The sequence below is a fragment of the Sus scrofa genome, chromosome 6 (genome assembly GCF_000003025.6).
Source record: "Sus scrofa isolate TJ Tabasco breed Duroc chromosome 6, Sscrofa11.1, whole genome shotgun sequence".
Taxonomy (NCBI): Eukaryota; Metazoa; Chordata; class Mammalia; order Artiodactyla; family Suidae; genus Sus; species Sus scrofa.
In genome coordinates this window covers 28,780,536-28,802,726 of record NC_010448.4, presented here as the reverse complement: position 1 = coordinate 28,802,726, position 22,191 = coordinate 28,780,536, and the positions used below count along the sequence as shown (strand labels likewise).

The 22,191-nt window shown below is 42.5% G+C and overlaps 1 protein-coding gene across 5 annotated transcripts in view; it reads right to left on the bottom strand.

Annotated features, from left to right (window-relative positions):
• The window catches only part of NFATC3 (nuclear factor of activated T-cells 3), a 139,975-nt gene that overhangs the window by 3,706 nt on the left and 114,078 nt on the right, over positions 1–22,191 (bottom strand). For 2 of the 5 annotated variants that reach the window (XM_021094123.1, XM_021094128.1), the window contains exon 10: positions 18,933–19,036. The exons of the other annotated variants lie outside the window; for them this stretch is intronic. In XM_021094123.1, the coding sequence (XP_020949782.1) occupies positions 18,936–19,036 (101 nt within the window). In that variant the 3' untranslated portion in view covers positions 18,933–18,935. The remainder of the gene's footprint in view (positions 1–18,932; positions 19,037–22,191) is intronic. 5 annotated transcript variants of the gene reach the window in all.

The window sequence follows — 22,191 nt, the reverse complement described above, 5'->3', positions numbered from 1 at the left end:
GAGTTTTCCCTGATTCCTGCAGTGCACCTTGTAAATAAAATGAATTAAAATAAATGCTTTGGTGAGAGTAAACCATTGAGATTTGGTGGTTCTTTTATTTTGTTACTCTATGTTATTAATACAAACATCCTTCATTATGTGGGGGCATTTGTATTGTTTCTGATCCTCTCAGAAAAGGCTCTGGGTTTTGTTGGTTTTTCTAATGTGCCAAGCACCTCAGGAAGCAGTCTTCTGTGAGGTCCAGTGCAAAGATTTTTGATCTTAAGGAACCAATATAGAAGGGAACATCCCCAAATGAGACCCTTTTAGTTCCCTCACCATGAGAACTCTTCGCTTTTGTTTTGTTTGGCCGCCCTGCAGCATATGGAGCTCCTGGGCCAGGGATCTGATCCAAGTTGCAGCCTTGGCAATGCCGGATCCCCAACCCACTGTACCGGGCAGGGGATCAAACCTGAGTCCCATCACTCCCAAGACGCTGACAATACTGTTGCGCCTCTGCAGGAACTCCAAGAACTCTCTGCTTTGAAATGAAAATTCTTTGCTTTATCAACTAAAGAAGTTCCCATTGTGGCTCAGTGGGAAACAAACCCAACTAGTATCCATGAGGATGCAGGTTCTACCTACCTACCCTGGGAATGTCCATAAGCAGGTTCAGCCCTAAAAACCAAAATAAATAAATAATGATTCTATACTAATTCCACTCCTAGCCATATACTCAAGAAAACTGAAACCATATACCCCACATAAAAACTTGCACTCCAGGAGTTCCTGTCATGCCTCAGTGGTCATCGAACCTGACTAGCATCCATGAGGATTCGGTTGGATCCCTGGCCCCACTCAGTGGGTTAAGGATCCAGCGTTGCCATGAGCTGTGGTGTAGGTTGCAGACTCGGCTCAGATCCCACATTGCTGTGGCTGTGATGTAGGCCGGTGGCTTTAGCTCTGGTTTTGACCCCTAGTCTGGGAACCTCCATATGCTGAGGATGCAGCCCTAAAAAGACAAAAGACCAAAAAAACCACCAAAATAACAAAACCTTACACTCTAATTTTCATACCAGCATTATTCACAATAGCTCCCAAATGTCTACCAAGTGATGAATAGATAAACTAAATGTGGTCTATTCCACACAATGAAATATTATTCAGCCATAAAAAAGAATAAAGTTCAAATACATGCCATAACATGGATGAACCTTGAAAACATTATGCTAAGTGAAAGAAGCCAAACACAAAAGGTCTATATTATTTGATTCTATTTGTATATAATGGCCATAAGAAGCCAATCGACACGGACAGAAAATAAACAGGTGATTACCAAGAGTTATAGGAAGGAAGGAAAGCGGAGTGACTGCTAAAGCGTATGGGGTCTCAAAAGTAATGAAAATGTTCTCAAATTAGATACTGGTAATGGGTGCACAACTTTATGAATATACTAAAACCCACTGAATGGTATATTTTCTTTTTTTTTTTTTTTTTTTTTTTTTGTCTTTTTGCCTTTTCTAGGGCCACTCCTGTGGCATATGGAGGTTCCCAGGCTAGGGGTCGAATTGGAGCTGTAGCCACCAGCCTATGCCAGAGCCACAGCAATGGGGGATCCGAACCGCATCTGCAACCTACACCACAGCTCACAGCAACGCCAAATCCCTAACCCACTGAGCAAGGCCAGGGATTGAACCCGCAACCTCATGGTTCCTAGTCGGATTCGTTAACCACTGCGCCATGATGGGAACTCCGAATGGTACATTTTCAAGGATGAATGTTATAGCAATGAATTCTATCTCCACACAGCTGTTATAAACAAAATTAGACCAAGATAAAAAGAATTCTATTAGTAGCATCTGAAGTGATCATAAAGCAAAGGAGCCACTAATAATCATTTAAAAAATCTTCAGGTTTTACCATCTAATATTTCTTATAGTTTAGTTCTTTTTTTTTTTTTTTTTGTCTTTTGTCTTTTTTTGTTGTTGTTGCTATTTCTTGGGCTGCTCCCTCGGCATATGGAGGTTCCCAGGCTAGGGGTTGAATTGGAGCTGTAGCCACCGGCCTACGCCAGAGCCACAGCAACGCGGGATCCGAGCCGCGTCTGCGACCTACACCACAGCTCACGGCAACGCCGGATCGTTAACCCACTGAGCAAGGGCAGGGACCGAACCCGCAACCTCATGGTTCCTAGTCGGATTCGTTAACCACTGCGCCACGACGGAACTCCCTCTTTTTTTTTTTTTTTAAGGGCTGTACCTGCATCATGTGGAAGTTCCCAGGCTAGGAGTGGAAAGAGAGCTGTAGCTGCTGGTCCACACCAAAGCCACAGCAACACGGGATCCGAGCCTAGTCTGTGACTTAGAGCACAGCTCACGGCAATGCCGGATCATTAGCCCACTGAGTGAAGCCAGGGATAGAACCTGAATCCTCATGGATACTAGTCAGGTTTGTTACTGCTGAGCCACAATGGGAACTCCAAATAGTTTAGTTCTTAACTAAAAAATATTCTTCAAACTCATTCATTCATTATGACCATAAGAAGAAGGATATTAACATTTGCTCCACAAATATTTATTGAGCATCCATGGATTAATAAGCTTTACAACTGAAATTTTATATCATATTCCAATTAATCTTAACATTTTATGATCACTATTACCACACTTCACAAATCAGCTAACAGAGGCTTTTTGCCGATTCACACAATTTGCTTAGTAAGTAATGGAATTGGTTTCAGAACACCTATTACTTTTTAGAGGCCAAAAGAGTAGAAGAGCAGGGAAATTATTTAGACAAAGAAAATGTAAAGGATCTGGACAAATGTGGTGTTTCTAGGGGAGGGAGAATGAGTGGGGTGGATGGTTAGAAGAAGGAGAGGAAAGAAGGATTGATTCGCCACTACCACCAAGGTTTTTAAGTCTAGGAATAATCGTGCTGTCACTCGTGGAAATAAGCTGAGGAGGAATTTAGAGGAGGAACGTGTTGGGTTAGGTCTGGAACTGGATTTGGAAATTAGAATATCCAAATGGACAAACCCTGTGGGTAAGAGACTACAGTGAATGGTTGGTCAGAGCAAGAAGAGATTTAAGTCATCTTCTTACTAGAGACTGAAAATATGGGAGAAATTTCACAGTTCCACTTGAAGAGCAAAAGGCTGGGGGGAAAAAAAAGAGTGGAAGTAGCCTTGTCATCTGATGAGAAAATAAGACCTGGGAAAGCAAATATGTAAACAGAAGAATGGCCTGGAAATTACTTTTGGGGAGTTGCCATGTGGCTCCGTGGGTTAAGTATCCAGCACTGTCCCTGACGTGGCTCAGGTAGCTACTGTGCCCACAGGTTTGATCCCTGGCCTGGGAACTTCCAAATGTTGTACGTCTGGCCAAAAAATAAATTTAATAAGTAAATAAACAAAAACCATATGAAATAAAGAAAAAAAAAAAAAGAGAACTTTTGGTATGAATATAAGTTCTGCCACTAATTCCATGTGTGTCCTTGGACAAATTACTTCATACATCTAAGACTCCCGTTTCCTTATCTATATAATGATGGTGTTATATTAATAAAGGCCTCTTAAACTGTAAAAGTCTGTGATTTGTCAACAAATTTTCAAGTGCCAGCACTCAGAAGGACAAAGGAGTGAAGGATGAAAATTTGGCTTGACTGTGGTTAGTTTTCATGTAGAATAGTAAGTAAGTAGGACTAGAAGCAAAAGTCTCTAATTACAAAAAGGTGAATATTAAGCAGTGCTGGTGAACTCTAATAGTTATTAATTGAGATCAATTTCTTTTTTATTTATTTATTTTTTGTCTTTTTTGCCTTTTCTGGGGCCATCCCGTGGCATATGGAGGTTCCCAGGCTAGGGGTCTAATCAGAGCTGTAGCCACCAGCCTACGCCAGAGCCACAGCAACGTGGGATCTGAGCCGAGTCTGCGACCTACACCACGGCTCACAGCAATGCCGGATCCTTAACCCACTGAGCAAGGCCAGGGATCGAACCTGCAACCTCATGGTTCCTAGTCAGATTCGTTAACCACTGCGCCACAACAGGAACTCCTTGAGATCACTTTCTGAAGGTCACTGATACAGACTTATGAAGGTCTTTGTCAGACAGAGGGTGCTTTTTTTTTTTTCTTTTCGCTGCACCCATGGCATGTGGAAATTCCAAGGAGCAGGGATTGAACCCTTGCCACAGCAGCAACTTTAGTAACAATGCCAGATCCTTAATCCACTGTGTCACAGGAAAACTCCAGATAGAAGGTGCTTTTTTTTTTTTTTTTCTTTTTCTTGGCTACACCCACAGCATATGGAAGTTCCCAGACCAGGGACTGAATCCAATCCACAGCAGTGACCTATGCCATAGCTGCAAAAATACCAGATCCTTAACTTACAGTGCCACAGTGAGAATGATGAGGATGTTTTTTAAATAATTTTTCCAGGCACGGCTTTATTGACCATTCATGATGAAGGATGGAATTAATCTAAACCGATTCCTGAGTGATAAAAATAACTCACTGAAACAGTTTCTATGTAAATGAAAAATTATGGGAATGCTTTGCATGGCAATACATTTCAGTTTCCTCATAAGTATAATGGAGGTTTTTTTTTTTTAAACCCTTATATAGAATATAAAGGGACATAAACAGACAAGGCAGCCTTTGGCACCTCTGTCATAACAACAGGAACAAACACTTTTCAGTGTGGATTTAATGTGTGGGTCTATGAGTTAGTCTCATGCTAAAAGGAAGCACAAGGATGGCCTTCGATCTCTGTGCAACGCCTCGAGGATTACTCATCACATTAGGTTATCAATAGGCATCAGTGTTATCTGTCTCTCAAATAGCCTGTGAGCTCCTGAAGGACAAGAACCTTATTAAAGAGGAAACATCAATTTCTGATGTCTTGAATATACGAATCCTAATTCAATACAACTACTTGGAAGCTATCTGGAACTAGTACACTGAAAGTTGATGAAGTTGGAGGGTAGGAAAGGGACCAGGAATATTAATAAGACTAACGTAACACATGGCATCTGATTTTAATTTTGGCAGTGTCTATTTAGACAGGTCTCACAGCACGGCAAAAAGCCAAATATAAATCAAGTATTGAGCTTGAATTCAAGCTATCTTTTCTCATCGATTATTCCTTCCAAAGATGGTAGCTTCAAAGATGTTCCAGGCAGGAGTTGCCCTTGTAGCTCAGTAGAAACGAACCTGACTAGTATCCATAAGGATGTGGATTTGATCCCTGGCCTTGCTCAGTGGGTTAAGGATCTGGCGTTGCTGTGAACTGTGGTGTAGGCTGCAGATGCGGCCTGGAGCCGGTGTTGGTGTGGCTATGGTGTAGGCCCCTGGCTTGGGAACTTGCATATGCCACGTGTGAGGTTCTAAAAAGAAAAAAAAAAAAAAAAAAAGATGTTTCAGACTGCCATGAAATACACCTTATTCAATTCTTATCTTATTATTCAAGTTTAAAAACAAGATGATTAAACATGTTGCTTAAGAGTCCCCTCTGTGGTACAGTGGGTTAAGAATCCCACTGCAGCGGCTCAGATAACTGCGGATTCTCAGGTTTGGTTCCTGGCCCAGCTCGGTGGGTTAAAGAATCCAGTGTTAACATAGCTACAGCTCAGATTCAATCCCTGGCCTGGGAACTTCCACATGCCACTGGTGTGGCCATTCAAAAAAAAAAAGATGCTTTATCATCATCAAAAATCATGTGATAAGAGTTCCCTGCTGTGCCTCAGTGAAAACGAACCAGACTAGCATCCATGAGGATATGGGTTTGATCCCCGGCCCCTTGTAGGTTATAGGTCATAGATGCAGCTTGGATCTGGTGTTGCCTTGGCTGTGGCATAGACCAGCAGCTGTAGCTCCGATTCGACCCCTGGCCTGGAAACTTCCCTATGCCGTACCTGTGGTCTTAAAAAAAAAAAATCATATACTGTTTTCCTATGTCTTTATTTATTGTTTTTGGCTGTATCCATGGCATGTAGAAGTTCCCAGGCCAGGGTCAAACCTGTGCCACAGCAGTGGCCTGAGCCACTGCAGTGCCAACACTGGATCTTTAACCCAACTAGGCCACCAGGGAGCTCCTTCCTGTGCCTTTATGAGGAAGTCAGTGCTTACCTTTTCTTTTTTTCTGTCTTTTTGTCTTTTTGTCTTTTGTTGTTGCTGTTGCTATTTCTTGGGCCGCTCCCTCGGCATATGGAGGTTCCCAGGCTAGGGGTTGAATCGGAGCTGTAGCCACCGGCCTACGCCAGAGCCACAGCAACGCAGGATCCGAGCCGCATCTGCAACCTACACCACAGCTCACGGCAACGCCGGATCATTAACCCACTGAGCAAGGGCAGGGACCGAACCCGCAACCTCATGGTTCCTAGTCGGATTCGTTAACCACTGCACCACGACGGGAACTCCAGTGCTTACCTTTTCTTAAGGATGTGGGTCTATAATTAGTACTATCCACCCACTTACCAAGTACAATTTGATAATAAGGATTAACACATGATTTTCTGCAGTAACCAGGTAGTGACCTTTATAGCAAAAGCCTGATCAAAGCTGTGTTGCTTCTGTTCCCCCTTACCAAAGTTATGCTGTTCTTTTACATAGTGTGCCTAACCTCATTTAGTAGAAGCAATCTAGAAGGTTCTTGACAGTTCAGGATTTTTTTCCCTTTCCTTTTTAGAGCTGCACCTGCAACATATTTAAGTTTCTCGGCTAGGGGTTGAATTGGGCTGCAGCTGCCATTCTAATGCCACAGCCACAGCAATGCCAGATCTGAGCTGAGTCTTCAACCTAAAACTGCAACTTGCAGCAATGCTGGATCCTTAACCCACTGAGTGAGGCCACTGATCAAACCCATATCCTCATGGATACTAGTCAACGGGAACTCCTGAGTTTAGGATTTTAAGACTAGGATAAAGCCAAGAAGATTTCCCACAAAGAAGTACTCAAATGTACTTTAATACATTTGACTATACTCAAATGTACTTTAATACATAACATTAATACATAATAATTAGTAAGCAGATTTAAGTCCCAACAGGGCAAGGAACTTGTCTATCTTGTTCTCCACTGAATCGTTATTGCTTGGTAAATACTGACTGCTGACTGAAATCACGTGTCAAGTGTATCTTAAATATAATCTGGGGACTTGCCAAAACAACAACACACATTATGCACAAATAAAAGCTACTGAATATGAATTTTAGGACAAAGTCAGAACTGCAACAAAGCAGTCCTTTCACCATCCTTTAGCAATAACTTGAGTGCAGTACGGTATACAAGTCCACTGCTCTCCTTTGCCCTCACTTCTCCTTTAGGCTGGAAGCTCTGGAACCTGGCTCCCATCTCTGTGTTCCTAGACTTCTAATGTGACTGGCCAAAATTTGAGTGTCAACTTAAGCAAATTAAAAATTATTATGGGGAGTTCCCATCGTGGCTCAGCAGAAACGAATCCGACTAGGAACCATGAGGATGCAGGTTCGATCCCTGGCCTCGCTCAGTGAGTTGAGGATCCAGCATTGCTGTGAGCTGCAGTATATGTTGCAGATGCGGCTCAGATCAGACAGTATGTAGCTGTGGCATAGGCCAGTGGCTACAGCTCTAATTCAGCCCCTAGCCTGGGAACCTCCGTATGTTGCGGGTATGGCCCTAAAAAGACCAAAAAAAAAAAAAAAAAAAAAAAATTAATACTTGCAATTTCATTTTCACTTCCTTTTGAATGTAGAGATGCATTAATTTATCAATATATTTAAACTACTCCATAAAGCATGGAGGTGGCTTTATTTTTTTTCCACCAATTTAAGAAAAGAACATAAAGTTGCTTATGCCCCTCCTGTACAATTTTATCATTTCCCCCACATAAAGAGTATAATGAATTAAAATCCTAGAACAAGGAGCTCCCGCTTTGGTGCAACAGGAACAGAAGTGCCTTGGGAGTGTTGGGACACAGGTTCAAGTACCGGCTCAGTACGGGTTAAGGATCCAGTGTTGCCACAGCTGAGGCTTAGATCACAACCGTGGCTTGGATCTGATTCCTGACCTGGGAACTCCATATGTTGCAGTTCAGTCAAAAAAAAAAAAAAAAAGCCTAGAACAAGAGTCAATACCCATGGTAACAGGTTATGTAGGTCACAGCATTTGGCCCACTTGTAGCAGCCACCATCCCTGACTCCCATTACCTCAACACCTGGATTGCCTGTGCCACTACAAAAGAAGTCATCAGAGCCACCTGCAATAGCTGCTATAAGAAAAAACTTCTATACACAAGAATAAGGTATGTGAGTAACAACAGACCTCTTATTTAAAGCTATTTCCAATGCTTAAGCACTCAGAGTAGAGCAGGCAAGCATAGTGTGGTATGAAATCTCACCACCAGGTGGAGGGGCAGGGTAACCCAAGGCATGGCCTCTGGAGTAGGGGGATGCACATTGTCAAATACACAAAAGTCCAAAACTAGCATCTATAACATCTTGATCATTTCTGCAAAGTATTTCAGGTTATAATCAGACTTTGGTTATGTATATTATTTCATCTTAAAGCTGCAACTGGGAGTTTCCATTGTGGCTCAGCAGTAACAAACCCAACTAGTACCCATGAGGATGTGGTTTTGATATGTGGCCCTGCTCAGTGGGTTAAGGATCGGGCATTGCCGAGAGCTGTGGTGCAGGTCACAGACAAGGCTTGGATCTGGTGTTGCTGTGGCTGTGGTGTAGACCAGCAGCTGCAGCTCCAATTCAACCCCTAGCCTGGGAACTTCCATATGCTGTTGGTATGGGTCCTTAAAAAAAGTAAAAATAAAAAGATAAAGCTGCAATGAACATTCATCAAAGACTGGCAAATTTATCTTTTACTCCTTTCCCTACACTCTAAGATTGAGGTTTAATTCATTCTCTAGGTGAACAATTTTATTTATTTTTATTTATTTATTTATTATTACTATTATTATTATTATTTTTTTTTTGCTTTTTTATGGCCACACCATGGCATATGGAAGTTCCCAGGGTAGGGGTCAAATCAGAGCTACAGATGCGGGCCTATACCACAGCTATAATAATGCAAGATCCAAGCTGCATATGCGACCTACACCACAGCTCAAAGCAATGCTGGATCCTTAACCCACTGAGCGAGGCCAGGGATCAAACCAGCAACCTCATGATTCCTAGTCAGATACATTTCTGCTGGGCCACGAAAGGAACACCTGGAGAACAATTTTTTTTTTGGTCTTTTTGCCATTTCTTGGGCCGCTCCTGCAGCATATGGAGGTTCCCAGGCTAGGGGTCCAATTGGAGCTGCAGCCACCGGCCTACGCCAGAGCCTCAGCAATGCGGGATCTGAGCCACGTCTGCAACCTACACCACAGCTCACGGCAACACCAGATCCTTAACCCACTGAGCAAGGCCAGGGATCGAACCCGCAACCTTGTGGTTCCCAGTTGGATTCGTTAACTACTGAGCCACAACGGAAACTCCCTGGTGAACAATTTTATGACATTACTTCATATAAAATGAAGACTATATATTGGTGTGACTGTTTTCTGAATTTCGCTTGAAATGAAGAAACGAGATAAATTTGGAAGTAAAAGAATAGAAATAATTTTTTTCCCCACATCTGCAGCATATGCAAGTTCCCAGGCTAGGGACTGAATCTAAGCTTCAGCTGCAACCTACGCCGAAGCTGGGGCAATGTGATACTTTAATTCATTGATCCAGGCCAGGGATTGAACCCACGCTGCCAGAGAGAACATGGGATCCTTAACCCACTGTGCCACAATGAGAATGCTTAAAAATGATTTTAAATGAATGAGAAACTAATATTACTTTATAGTTTATTACTCTATAGCATAGTTTTCTTAAAGATTACTTTTAAGTTATTAGATAATTTATAAAAATTGCATCTAAACTAAATACATTAAAAAAAAAAAAAAAGGAGTTCCCACCGTGGCGCAATGGAAACAAATCCAACTAGGACCCATGAGGTTGCAGGTTTAATCCCTGGCCTCACTCAGTGGGTTAAGAATCCAGCGTTGCTATCTATGAGCTATGATGTAGGTCACTGCCTTGGCTCGGATCTGGTGTTGCTGTGACTCTAGTGTAGGTCGGCAGCTGTAGCTCCAATTCAACCTCTAGCCTGGGAACCTCCATATGCCTCAGGTGTGGCCCTAAAAAGACAAAAAAAAAAAAAAAAAAAAAACAAAAAAACCCAAAACCCATAAAATACTGAATTCAACTATTTATGAAATGAGCTGAAGAATTAAGTTGCATTCAAAATCTGATTAATTTGCTATTTTAAGCTACAGAGAGAAAAAAAGTTTCTGAAAATTTAGAATGTATCTGTGGGTAGACTGCTTGCTAACTAACCTAATTCATTTTTCTCTAGTAACTGAGTTTAGTCACATGGCTACTCAGCTACAGACAACATTTCCTGGCACCAGGATGGGGATCAAACCCATGCATCTGCAGTAACCCAAATGCTGTAGTCAGATTCTTAACCCACGGTGCCATAGCAAGAACTCCTCAAACCAAGTTTTTAACTAAGTTATTTTAACTTTCACACTGAGTCTAGACAGCTTCTCACCATAGGACAAATTGAAAATTATACGTACAACGATCAGAAATTCTACACTTTTTTTTTGGCTGTACCCTCGGCATATGGAAATTCTCAGACCAGGGACTGAACATGTGCCACAGTAGTGACTCAGGCCACTGCAGTGATAACTCTAGATCCTTCACCTGCTGAGCCACACGGGAACTCCTATATAATCTTCACCTTTTTTTTTGTCTTTTTGCCTTTTCTAGGGCCACACCTGCGGCATATGGAGGTTCCCAAGCTAGGAGTCTAGTTGGAGCTGTAGCCGCTGGCTGTGGGATCTGAGTCGTGTCTGAGACCTATACCATAGCTCAGGGCAACACTGGATCCTTAACCGACTGAGCAAGGCCAAGGATCGAACCCACAATCTCATGGTTCCTAGTTGGATTCATTTCCACTGCACCACAATGGGAAATCTAGTCTTCACTTTTAACATTAGTTTTAATACTAATAAAGGGAAATTATGATACTTTTTATTTCACAACTGACTGAGGGGGAGATCAGTCCTATTATTATGGGTCTTTCCTTTTACACATGTTATGCCATACTGAGTGTCATACATGTCTTTCTTCTAGAAAAAAGTTGTTAAAACATTCTACAAAAACATACATTAAATGTCCAGCTGAGTAAAGAGTTACTTGAAAGTATATTCAAGTATCAGCATGTATGTTTTCTTTTGGCTGTGTCCACAACATGCAAAAAAAGTTTTGGGCCAGAGATCCAACTCATGCCACAGCAGTAACCAGAGCTATAGCAGTGACAAAGCTGGATCCTTAAACTGTTGAGCCACCAAATAACTCCAACATATATATTTTTGTTGTTGTTGTGGCACCAGCTGCATGTGGAAGTTCTCAGGGTAGGGATCAAATCCATGTAAGAGCAGTGACCCAGGCCGCTTCAATGACAATGCTGGATCCTTAAGCTACTGTGCCAGAAGAGAACTCTAATACATATGTTTGGTTGTTTTTTTTTTTTTTTTTTTTTTTTTTTTTTGGCTTTTTGGCTTTTTGGCATTTCTTGGGCCACTCTCGTGGCATATGGAGGTTCCCAGGCTAGGGGTCTAATTGGAGCTGTAGCCACTGGCCTACGCCAGAGCCACAGCAACGCAGGATCCTTAACCCACTGAGCAAGGCCAGGGATTGAACCCGCAACCTCATGGTTCCTAGTTGGATTCGTTAACCACCGAGCCATGACGGAACTCCTACGTATGTTTTTGTATCTGCAAAAACTGAACTGTAGGGGGGGAAAAAAGCCAAAATAAGAAATTTCTGGAGTTCCTGTTGTGGTTCAGTGGTAATGAACCCGACTAGCACCCATGAGGATTTGAGTCGCTCCCTGGCCTTTCTCAGTGGTTTAAGGATCCGGTATTGCTATTAGCTGTGGTGTAGGTCACAGACATGGCTCAGATCTGGGATTGCTGTGGCTGTGGCTGGCAGCTCCAATTTGAACCCTAGGCTGGGAACTTCCATATGCCACAAGTGTGGCCCTAAAAAGCAAAAAGAGAAAGAAAGAAAAAGAAAGAAAGAAGGAAGGAAGGAAGGAAGGAAGGAAGGAAGGAAGGAAGGAAAGATTTTCAATTTGGGTTAAGATGTGCGATTCTGAATTTCAGGTTTATAAAAATACTCTGTCCTTGGAGTTCCTGAACCGGCATTGTCTCTGCTGTGGAGAGGGTTCAATTCCAGCCTGGCATAGTGGGTTAAGGATCCTGCTTTGCAACAGCAGTTGCTGCATCTCAGATTCAATCCCTGGCCTGGGACAGTCATATGTCTCAGGTGCAGCCAAAAAAAAAAAAAGAAAAAAAGGAAAAAAAAAAAAAACAACAACAACAACCCCTGTCCTTCTCTATATTTTTTATTAATTTTGTACATCTCTGAGTAATTTTGTCCATTTCTATATACTGCCAAATCCATTGTCTCCAGGGCCCAAACTGAGCCCCAGTGCTGTAAGACAATCCGCATGACTCATTCCACAACCTATACTATGAATCCTACAGGCTTGCTTTTTCAAGACCTTGCTCCATCAACTTTTTCTACTCTTCCAACTCTTTAATCAGTCTACTCACCCACTCTCTCCTCCTGGATTCTTCTCAGCATTAAATATGGGTATGTCTCTATCTCAAATAAGCAAGTAAACAAACTAATAAAGTCCTAGACCCACATGGGTCTGTTATGTTTTTTCTTTCACTGTTTAACATCTTAAAGGAGTCATCTACACTGCCGTTTCTATGTTCTTACCTCCTGTTCACTCCTTAGTCATCCATTGATCCCTTCATTTCACAGAACACATTTCTTTTTTTTATTTTTATTTTTTGTCTTTTTGTTCTTTCTAGGGCCACACCTGCTGCATATGGAAGATCCCAGGGTAGGGGTCTAACTGGAGCTGTAGCCGCTGGCCTACACCACAGTCACAGCAGCATGGGATCCGAGCCGTGTCTGTGACCTATACCACAGCTCACAGCAATGCTGGATCCTTAACCCACTGAGCAAGGCCAGGGATCAAACCTGCAACCTCATGGTTCCTAGTCAGATTCATTAACCACGGAGCCACGACGGGAACTCCATCCACAGACACATTTCTTTTTCTTTTTTTTTTTTTTTGTCTTTTTTGTTGTTGTTGTTGCTATTTCTTGGGCCGCTCCTGCGGCATATGGAGGTTCCCAGGCTAGGGGTTGAATCGGAGCTGTAGCCGCCAGCCTACGCCAGAGCCACAGCAACTTGGGATCCAAGCCGTGTCTGCAACCTACACCACAGCTCACGGCAACGCCGGATCGTTAACCCACTGAGCAAGGGCAGGGACCGAACCCGCAACCTCATGGTTCCTAGTCGGATTTGTTAACCACTGCGCCACGACAGGAACTCCCTCACAGACACATTTCTTACCGAGATCACTAGTGACCAACTTGTTCCTTCACACATGGGAAGAACAATGGAGTAAACACTAGGAAAAATAAGCTTTAATTTTGGTTCAGCTTTGATGTGACTAAGGCAACTTAATCTTTTTGTTTGTTTGTTTTGTTTTAGGGCCACACTCTTGACATATGGAGGTTCCCTGGGTGAGGATCTAATCAGAGCTACAGCTGATGGCCTACGCCATAGCCACAGCAAATGCAAGATCCCAGCCGAGTCTGCAACCTAAACCTTAGCTCACGGCAATGCCAGACCCTTAACCCACTGAGCAAGGCCAGGGGTGGAACCCGCAACCTCATGGTTCCTAGTCGGACTCGTTTCCACTGCACCATGAAGGGAACTTCAACTTAGTTTTTTTTTTTTTTTTTTTTCTTTTTAGGGCCGCACCCGCAGCACATGGAGGTTCGCAGACTAGGGGTCCAATCGGAGCCACAGCTGCCGGCTTACACCACAGCCACAGCGAGGCCAGGGATCGAACGTGCAACCTCATGGTTCCTAGTCGGATTCGTTAAGCACTGAGCCATGACGGGAACTCCCCCAACTTAATCTTTTTTTTTTTTTTTGTCTTTTTGCCATTTCTAGGGCCGCTCCTGCGGCATATGGAGGTTCCCAGGCTAGGGGTCGAATCGGAGCTGTAGCCCGACAGCCTATGCCAGAGCCACAGCAATGCAGGATCCGAGCCGTGTCTGCAACCTACACCACAGCTCACGGCAACGCCGGATCGTCAACCCACTGAGCAAGGGTAGGGACCGAACCCGCAACCTCATGGTTCCTAGTCGGATGTGTTAACCACTGCGCCACAACGGGAACTCCCAACTTAATCTTTTTTTAAAGCATTTTTTATTATAGTTGATTTACAGAGGGCAACTCAGTCTTTGAATTGATTTTCTCAACTATAACAATCATGTGAGGATATTCATTTAAGTCCTTCTGGGTATAACTCTCCTGAGAGTTTTATAGACAGGTAGAAATTTCTTTGCCAAAGATGTAAAACCAGGTGAGGCTGGCCCAGCTTCTGGGAGAAGCCAGGATTTTGGTCCTATGGCTTATCAGCAGGCTTTAGTATCTTCAGTATAAAGAGTTGGGTAGTGGGCATGATTTCTAAGTCCTCTTCCAAATCTAATTTCATTAAAATCAAATTCAAATGGCATTTTGAGAATTACAAGCCATATATTTATAATTTCTTTTTCTTCTTTTTTTTTTTTTTTTTTTTTTGGACTGCACCTGTGACATATGAAAGTTCCCAGACAAGGAGTCTAATCGGAGCTATAGCTGCCGGCCCATACCATAGCCACAGCAACTCAGGATCCAAGTTGCGTCTGTGACTTACACCAGAGCTCACCTCAACGGTGGATCCCCAAGACACTGAGCAAGACCAGGGATTGAACCCGCATATTCAATATTAGTCGGGTTCATTTCCGCTGTGCCACAACAGGAACTTCCTGTATATTTATAATTTCCATCATAGACTTTCTCATGTGTCTTCGAGAGTCTTTGAAGAAAGAAGCTGTCTGTGTGAGGGAAAGGGAGGGCTATGGTTGGTTGCTGAGGTAGAGAGGTCTGAGGCCCAGCTCCCTCCCTCACAAGCACTGATTCCTTCCAAATGGAGCTCTGGGTGAACTTCCGGGAGTGCAAACATGGGCCTAAAGGGCAGGCTCAAGGGTAAATGATCCAGGTTGCATTTGGCAAATGGCTAACATTTCCTGCTTTATTATCATTCCATACTGCCTTACATCAAAACTTAGAGTACTTGACCAGAAATGAGTAGGCTTACACACCTGATCATCAACCAAACTTATTCGGCATCCAAGCCATAGAATTCATACAGATAGGCCTCCCTCTGCTTTGGTTTAATAAATCCAATCAATGCTGGCCTTCTATTCAAACCCAGACTAAATTTATAAGTACAAGTGTGAGACTGCGAATGTGGTTAGATTTAAAAAGCAGAGTCTGGACACACACAGGCATGCATTCCCACACACATAATAATGGAATATTACTTAGCCATGGAAAAGAATGAAATAATGCCATTTGGATTCACAGACATAGAAAACACACATATGGGAGCTCTCTGCACACTGTTCTCCTTCCATTAACTGAAAATAAAAATCAAGCTTCTGAGAGAGGATTAATATGGCAGAATAGAGGGACTGGAGCTCAACTTCTCTCCTAAGAACAACAAAATTCACAACTAAAAGCTGAGCAATCCCCACCCGAATGGACCGGAAACCTTAAAAAAGATACCCTACTATAGAAGAAAAAGAAGAGACCACATCAAGAGGTAGGAGGGGTGATTTCATGATATAAACAACCCATACCTCCCTGGTGGGAAGCTCCACAGACTGAAAACTAACTGGTTCACGGAGAGAGACTCACCTACCAGAGTGAGAGTTCTGAGTCCCACATCAAACCCTCACGTGTGGGGATCTGGCACTGGGAGAAAGAGCCCCTGGAGCATCTGGCATTGAAGGCCAGTGGGGCTTGTGCACAGGAGCTCCACAGGACTGGGGGAAACGGAGACCCCATTCTTAAAAGGTGCACACGGACTTCCATGTGCACGGATCCCAGGGCAGAGCGAGGTCTCCATAGTAATCTGGGTCAAACCTGACTGCAGTTCTTGAAGGACATCCTGGGAAAACAGGGGTGAATGTGGCTTGTTGTGAGGGAGGGACACTGAAGGCAAAACTCTCGGGAATATTCAGCAGCTGCCTTTCGCTGGAGGTGGCCATTTTGGGAAAATCTGGCCCTACCCATCAGTCAGTGCTGAGAAGCCCCAGGGCAAACAACAATGCAGGTGGGATTACAGCCCCACCCCTCAGTAAACAGGCTACCTAAAGACCCCTCAGGCACACAGCTGCCTCTAATCTCATCCAGAGACTAAGCCCCACCCACCAGAGGGATTAGAATCAGCTCCACCTACCAGTGGGCAGGCATCAGCCCCTCCCATCAGGAAGCCTACAGCAAGCCCCCATACAGACTTCAGCCACAAGGGGGGCAGACACCAGAAGTAAGAGAGGCTACAACCCTATTATCTGTAAAAAGGTCACCACACCAAAAACCTATAAAAATGAAAAGACAGAGAACTATACTCAGATGAGGGAGAAAGGAAAAACCCCAGAAAATCAGCTAAGCAACAGGAGATTCTTAGCCTCCAGGAAAAAGGCTTTAGATTGTTGATGCTGAAGATGACACAAGACATTGGGAATAAACTGGAGGCAAAGGTGGATAACTTACAGGAAACACTGACCAAAGAGATACAAGACATAAAACTTAAACAAGAAGAGATGCAAAATCAATAACTGAAATAAAAAATTCACTAGAGGCAGCCAACAGCAGAATACAGGAGGCAGAAGAACGAATAAGCACGGTGAAGGACAGATTAGTGGAAATTACAGGATGCAGAACAGAAAAGAGAAAAAAGATTGAAAACAAATGAAGAGTCTCAGAGAACCCTGGGACAACGTGAAACACAACAACATCCGTATTATAGAGGTGCCAGAAGGAGAAGAGAGAGTGAAGGGGACAGAAAAAATACTCCAAGAGATAATAGCCGAAAACTTCCCTAAAATGGGAAAGGAACCACTCACCCAAATCCAGGAAGCACAACGAGTACCATATAAAATAAACCCAAGGAGGAATACACTGAGACACATATTAATCAAACTAACCAAAATTAAAGACAAAGAGAAAATCTTGAAAGCAGCTAGGGAAAATAAACAAGTAACATACAAGGGAATACCGATAAGGTTATCAGCAGATTTTTCAGCAGAAACTCTGCAGGCCAGAAGGGAGTGGCATGATATACTTAACGTGATGAAAGGAAAAAACCTCCAACCAAGATTACTCTACCCAGCAAGGCTCTCATTCAGATTTAAAGGAGAAATCAAAACCTTCACAGATAAGCAAAAGCTGAGAGAATTCAGCAACACTAAATCAGCCTTACAACAAATACTAAAGGAACTTCTCTAGGCAGAAAAGAAAAGACAGCAACAGGAAACAAAAATTCCACAAATGACAAGGCTCACCAGTAAAGGTATATATACAGTAAAGATATGAAATCATCCATGCACAATTATACCACCAAAATCAGAAATCGTGAGAAGAGGTGGGTACCAGTGCAGGACACTGGAGATGAAGTTGCAATTAAGAGAACAACAACTTAAAACAATCTCGTATACATATAGACTCATATCAAAACTTCAGAATAACTGCAAACCAAAAATCTACAATTGATACATAAACAAGGAATCTCTGAAGAAGAAATATATCCCATAGTAAATAAGTGCATAATCCACCATGAAGGGGGTCATTTGACATCATTCTTGGAATGCTGAAGTCTTCTTAGAACTGTTTCTGACTTCCTCTACATCAAAGAATTTATGATAATTATAATTAAATAATGCAACTGTACAATTAAATAATATAGGTCTACAATTGTATTATTAATAACCATTTCTCTCCATGGTATAATGTAAAGTCTATAATGTCTTGTTTATCACATCACCTAGAATGGTGTAATGCCTTTATTGAAGAATCAATAAGATGTAACAAATTGTGAGGACATATTTATATAGTTACACTGTTTTTTAACCAATTTATGCATTTTATATTTTACTTATTTTCAGAGGGTGTATTATTTTTGTTATTCTTACCAGTTAAGTTATTCTTTTTATTATGCTATATAAAATATTTAATGGTATATAAGGCTTTCTTCTTTATAAATTTTAGTTGCATAATATACACAATTTTAATATAATGCTAACTTTTAAAGAAAAATTGAAATGTAATAGATAATACTAAATAGTAAAGATGAACGCCATACAAAATGGGATAAAGTATAGAATAAATTTCCTATTTGTCTCAGCATATTTTCCATTCCACTTCTTCAGAGGGAGTCACTTACTCTAAGATCCATGTTATAATAATCTGTGTGAATGTAATTGTGTTTAAATATATGTATTTTATTTTGTAAAAAAAAAAAAGGGAAAAAAAGGAAAACACACATATGGTTACCAGAGGGTCAAGGATGGGGTAGGGATAAATCAGGAGTTTGGGATTAACATATATACACACGACTACATACACAGTAGAAAACCAACAAGGCCCGACTGCAGAGCATAGGGAACTATATTCAACATCTTGTAATAACCTATAATGGAAAAGAATCTCAAAAAGGATATATACATAAAATTGTGTAACCTAGTCACTTTGCAGTACACTTGAAGCTCACACAACATTGTAAATCAACTATCCATCAATAAATTTTTTTTTAATGGAAAAAAAAAAAAAAAGGCAGAGTCTTCTAGCCAAAGTTTAGCTCCAAAGATAATGAGCTGGCCCCTACCAAGAAGGTACCCTATATACCCCCTCCTGTTCAGCACATGCAAATCTGACCACTGCATGCAAATATCAGACTTGGGCACAAAAACAATGACACATTTCAATCAACACTCACCCTCTAGATTCTCCAGATATGAGCTGGACATGAGAGCTCACTGTGGTTAGGCCATTTCTCTGCTGAACCTGATGGCTGGTGTTCCAAGTCAGACATAAACTGGTCTGTGTCAAAGAAGACAACATCACTACTGAATGGAACAAACCAGAAGGTAACTTAATCTACTACATGCCCAGCTTGTTTTTTTCTTCTATAATCAAGGGGAATTTAGTTGTTCTTTATCTGTCAATCACTCCAAAAAATGACTCCCCACATTTTATCAGATAGTATGAATACTGGAGTCCAGAGAGTTTAGGCAATGCTGATTTATTTACTAAATTTAAAAGAGAAATAATTTTCAAAAGTTACAATGATGGTCTTCAGTGATTTTAAAGATGGATTTGTTTTTGTTTTTGTTTTGTCCCCCACTCCCATCATCCCCCATCCCCCTGGCATATGGAGTTCCTGGGCCAGGATCAGATCCAAGGCACAGTTGTGACCTATGCTGCAGTTGCAGCAATGCTGGATCCTTAACCCACGGTGCCAGGCCAGGGATCAAACTTGCATCCCAGTGCCCAGAGACACAGCCAATCCTGTTGTGCCACAGCAAAAACTCCAGATTTAGTTTTAAATAAACTAGTTTTTATTAGATTACATCAATTAGTAGTTCCCAGGAGTTCCCGTCGTGGCGCAGTGGTTAACGAATCCGACTAGGAACCATGAGGTTTCGGGTTTGGTCCCTGCCCTTGCTCAGTGGGTTAACGATCCGGCGTTGCCGTGAGCTGTGGTGTAGGTTGCAGACGCGGCTCGGATCCTCTGTTGCTGTGGCTCTGGCGTAGGCTGGTGGCTACAGCTCCGATTCGATCCCTAGCCTGGGAACCTCCATATGCCGCAGGAGCAGCCCAAGAAATAGCAAAAAGACAAAAAAAAAAAAAAAAAAAAAAAAAAATTAGTAGTTCCCAAACACTTATCTGTGGCTAAATCAGCATTATCTGGGCACTTAATTAAAAAAAAAAAAAAATCCTGAGCTCTACTCCAGAACACAGAATCAAAATGTCTAAGGGTTGGAGGTCAAAATACTATGTATGTGTGGGTAAATTTGGGGGTTATGGAGGAATATTTTTTTAAACTATAAAGTTCACATCCGGAGTTCCCGTCGTGGCACAGTGGTTAACGAATCCGACTAGGAACCATAAGGTTGTGGGTTCGGTCCCTGCTCTTGCTCAGTGGGTTAACGATCCGGCGTTGCCGTGAGCTGTGGTGTAGGTTGCAGACGAGGCTCGGATCCTGTGTTGCTGTGGCTCTGGCGTAGGCCGGTGGCTACAGCTCCGATTGGACCCCTAGCCTGGGAACCTCCATATGCCGCAGGAGCGGCCCAAGAAATAGCAAAAAGGCAAAAAAAAAATAAAAATAAAAATAAAGTTCACATCCATTAGCGAGTTATGAAATCAATTCAGCAAGTTGAAATCAGTATTAACAAAAAGGTTGGAGGGGAGTCCCTGCTGTGACTCAGCGGGTTATGAACCCGACTAGTCCACGAGGATGTGGGTTTGATTCCTGGCCTTGCTCAGTGCTTAAGGATCCAGCTTTGCTGTGAGCTATGGTATACGTTGCAGACAGGGCTTGGATCCTGAGTTGCTGTGGCATACTCTGGCAGCTAGTTCTGATTAGACCCCTAGCCTTGGAACTTCCATATGCTGTAGGCATGGCCCTGGAAAAAAAAAAAAAAAAAAGAGGAGTTCCTGCTGTGGCACAGTGGGTTAAGGACCAAGCACTGCTGGATTGCTGCTGAGGCTTGGATTCAATCTCTGGCCTGTGAATTTCCATATGCTGTGGGTGCAGCCGAAAAACAAAACAAAAACCATAAAATGAAATGGAACAAAACAGAAGACAGGATGCATTTTCCTTCAAAAAAGGTTAAGAACTGACTTGGGAGACTTTCACATTAGTTGTAAATGGATCATGGAATAAAACCCACTTCCTTTTTTTTTGCTTTTTATAGGACCGCAGCTGTGGCATATGGAGTCACCATGGGAACTCCCTAAAAGTTACCTTCTCTCCCTCTCTCTCTCTTTTTTTTTTTTTTTTTGCCTTTTTGTCTTTTCAGGGCTGAACTCGAGGTGCATGGAGGTTCCTAGGCTAGGGGTCAAATAAGAGCTGCACCTGCCAGCCTATGCCACAGCCACAAACGTGGGATCCGAGCCCTGTCGCAACCTAAACCATGGCTCACAGCAATGCCTGATCCTTAACCCACTGAGCAAGGCCAGGGATTGAATTCATGTCCTCGTGGATACTAGTTGGGTTTGTTAACCACTAAGCCACTATGGAACTCCCTAAAAGTTACTTTTGTTTTGTCTTTTTAGGGCTGCACCTGAGGCGTATGGAGGTTCCCCGGGCTAGGGGTCAAATCAGAGCTATTGTTGCTGGCCTACGCAAGAGCCGATCCAAGCCACGTCTTCAACCTACACCACAGTTCACGGCAACACCAGATCCTTAACCCACTGATCGAGGCCAGGAATCGAACCTAAAACCTCATGGTTCCTAGTCAGATTCACTTCCACTGTGCCAAGATGGGGACTCCCTAAAAGTTACTTCTTATTGTGAGAAACTGCCAAAAATATTTGAAAGTCAGGAGTTCATACTGTGGCTCAGTGGAAAAGAATCCTACTAGTACTCATGAGGATGCGGGTTTGATTCCAGGCCTCATTCAGTGGGTTAGGGATCCGATGTTGCCATGAGCTTCAGCGCAGGTCTCACACTCGGCCTTGTATCCTGTGTTGCTGTGGCTGTGGTGTAGGCCAGCAGCTGCAGCTCTGATTCGATCCCTAGCCTGGGAACCTCCATATGCTGCAGGTGCGGCCCTAAAAGGCAAAAAAAAAGAAAGTCACTGTTATCATTTTGTGACAATGGCTAACACATTTAGATGCCCAGTTAAAGAATCCAAAATACAATGAGGCAAAGCCTCCTCTTTGGCCTATAAGGAACTGATTGTTGGCCTTTGCTGTACAACTTCAAATAAAAGGAACTAACCTTTTATTAGATAGTAGAAGAATGCTTATTTTATCTTGGAAGAGGAGAATCTGTATGTTGCCTTTGTGAACTAATTAAATACGTCTTGGGCAGACAAAAGAGGGAAATAAAGGAAGAGCCAATGCAGTCTTACTAATGGGGTCAAAACAAAACAAAAACCAGAAATCCTTGTCCTTATGCAAAGTTTTTTGGCCCTAAGCTTTTCCTTTACTAAATTTGACATCACTCACCTAGTTTTCAAGGATGACTT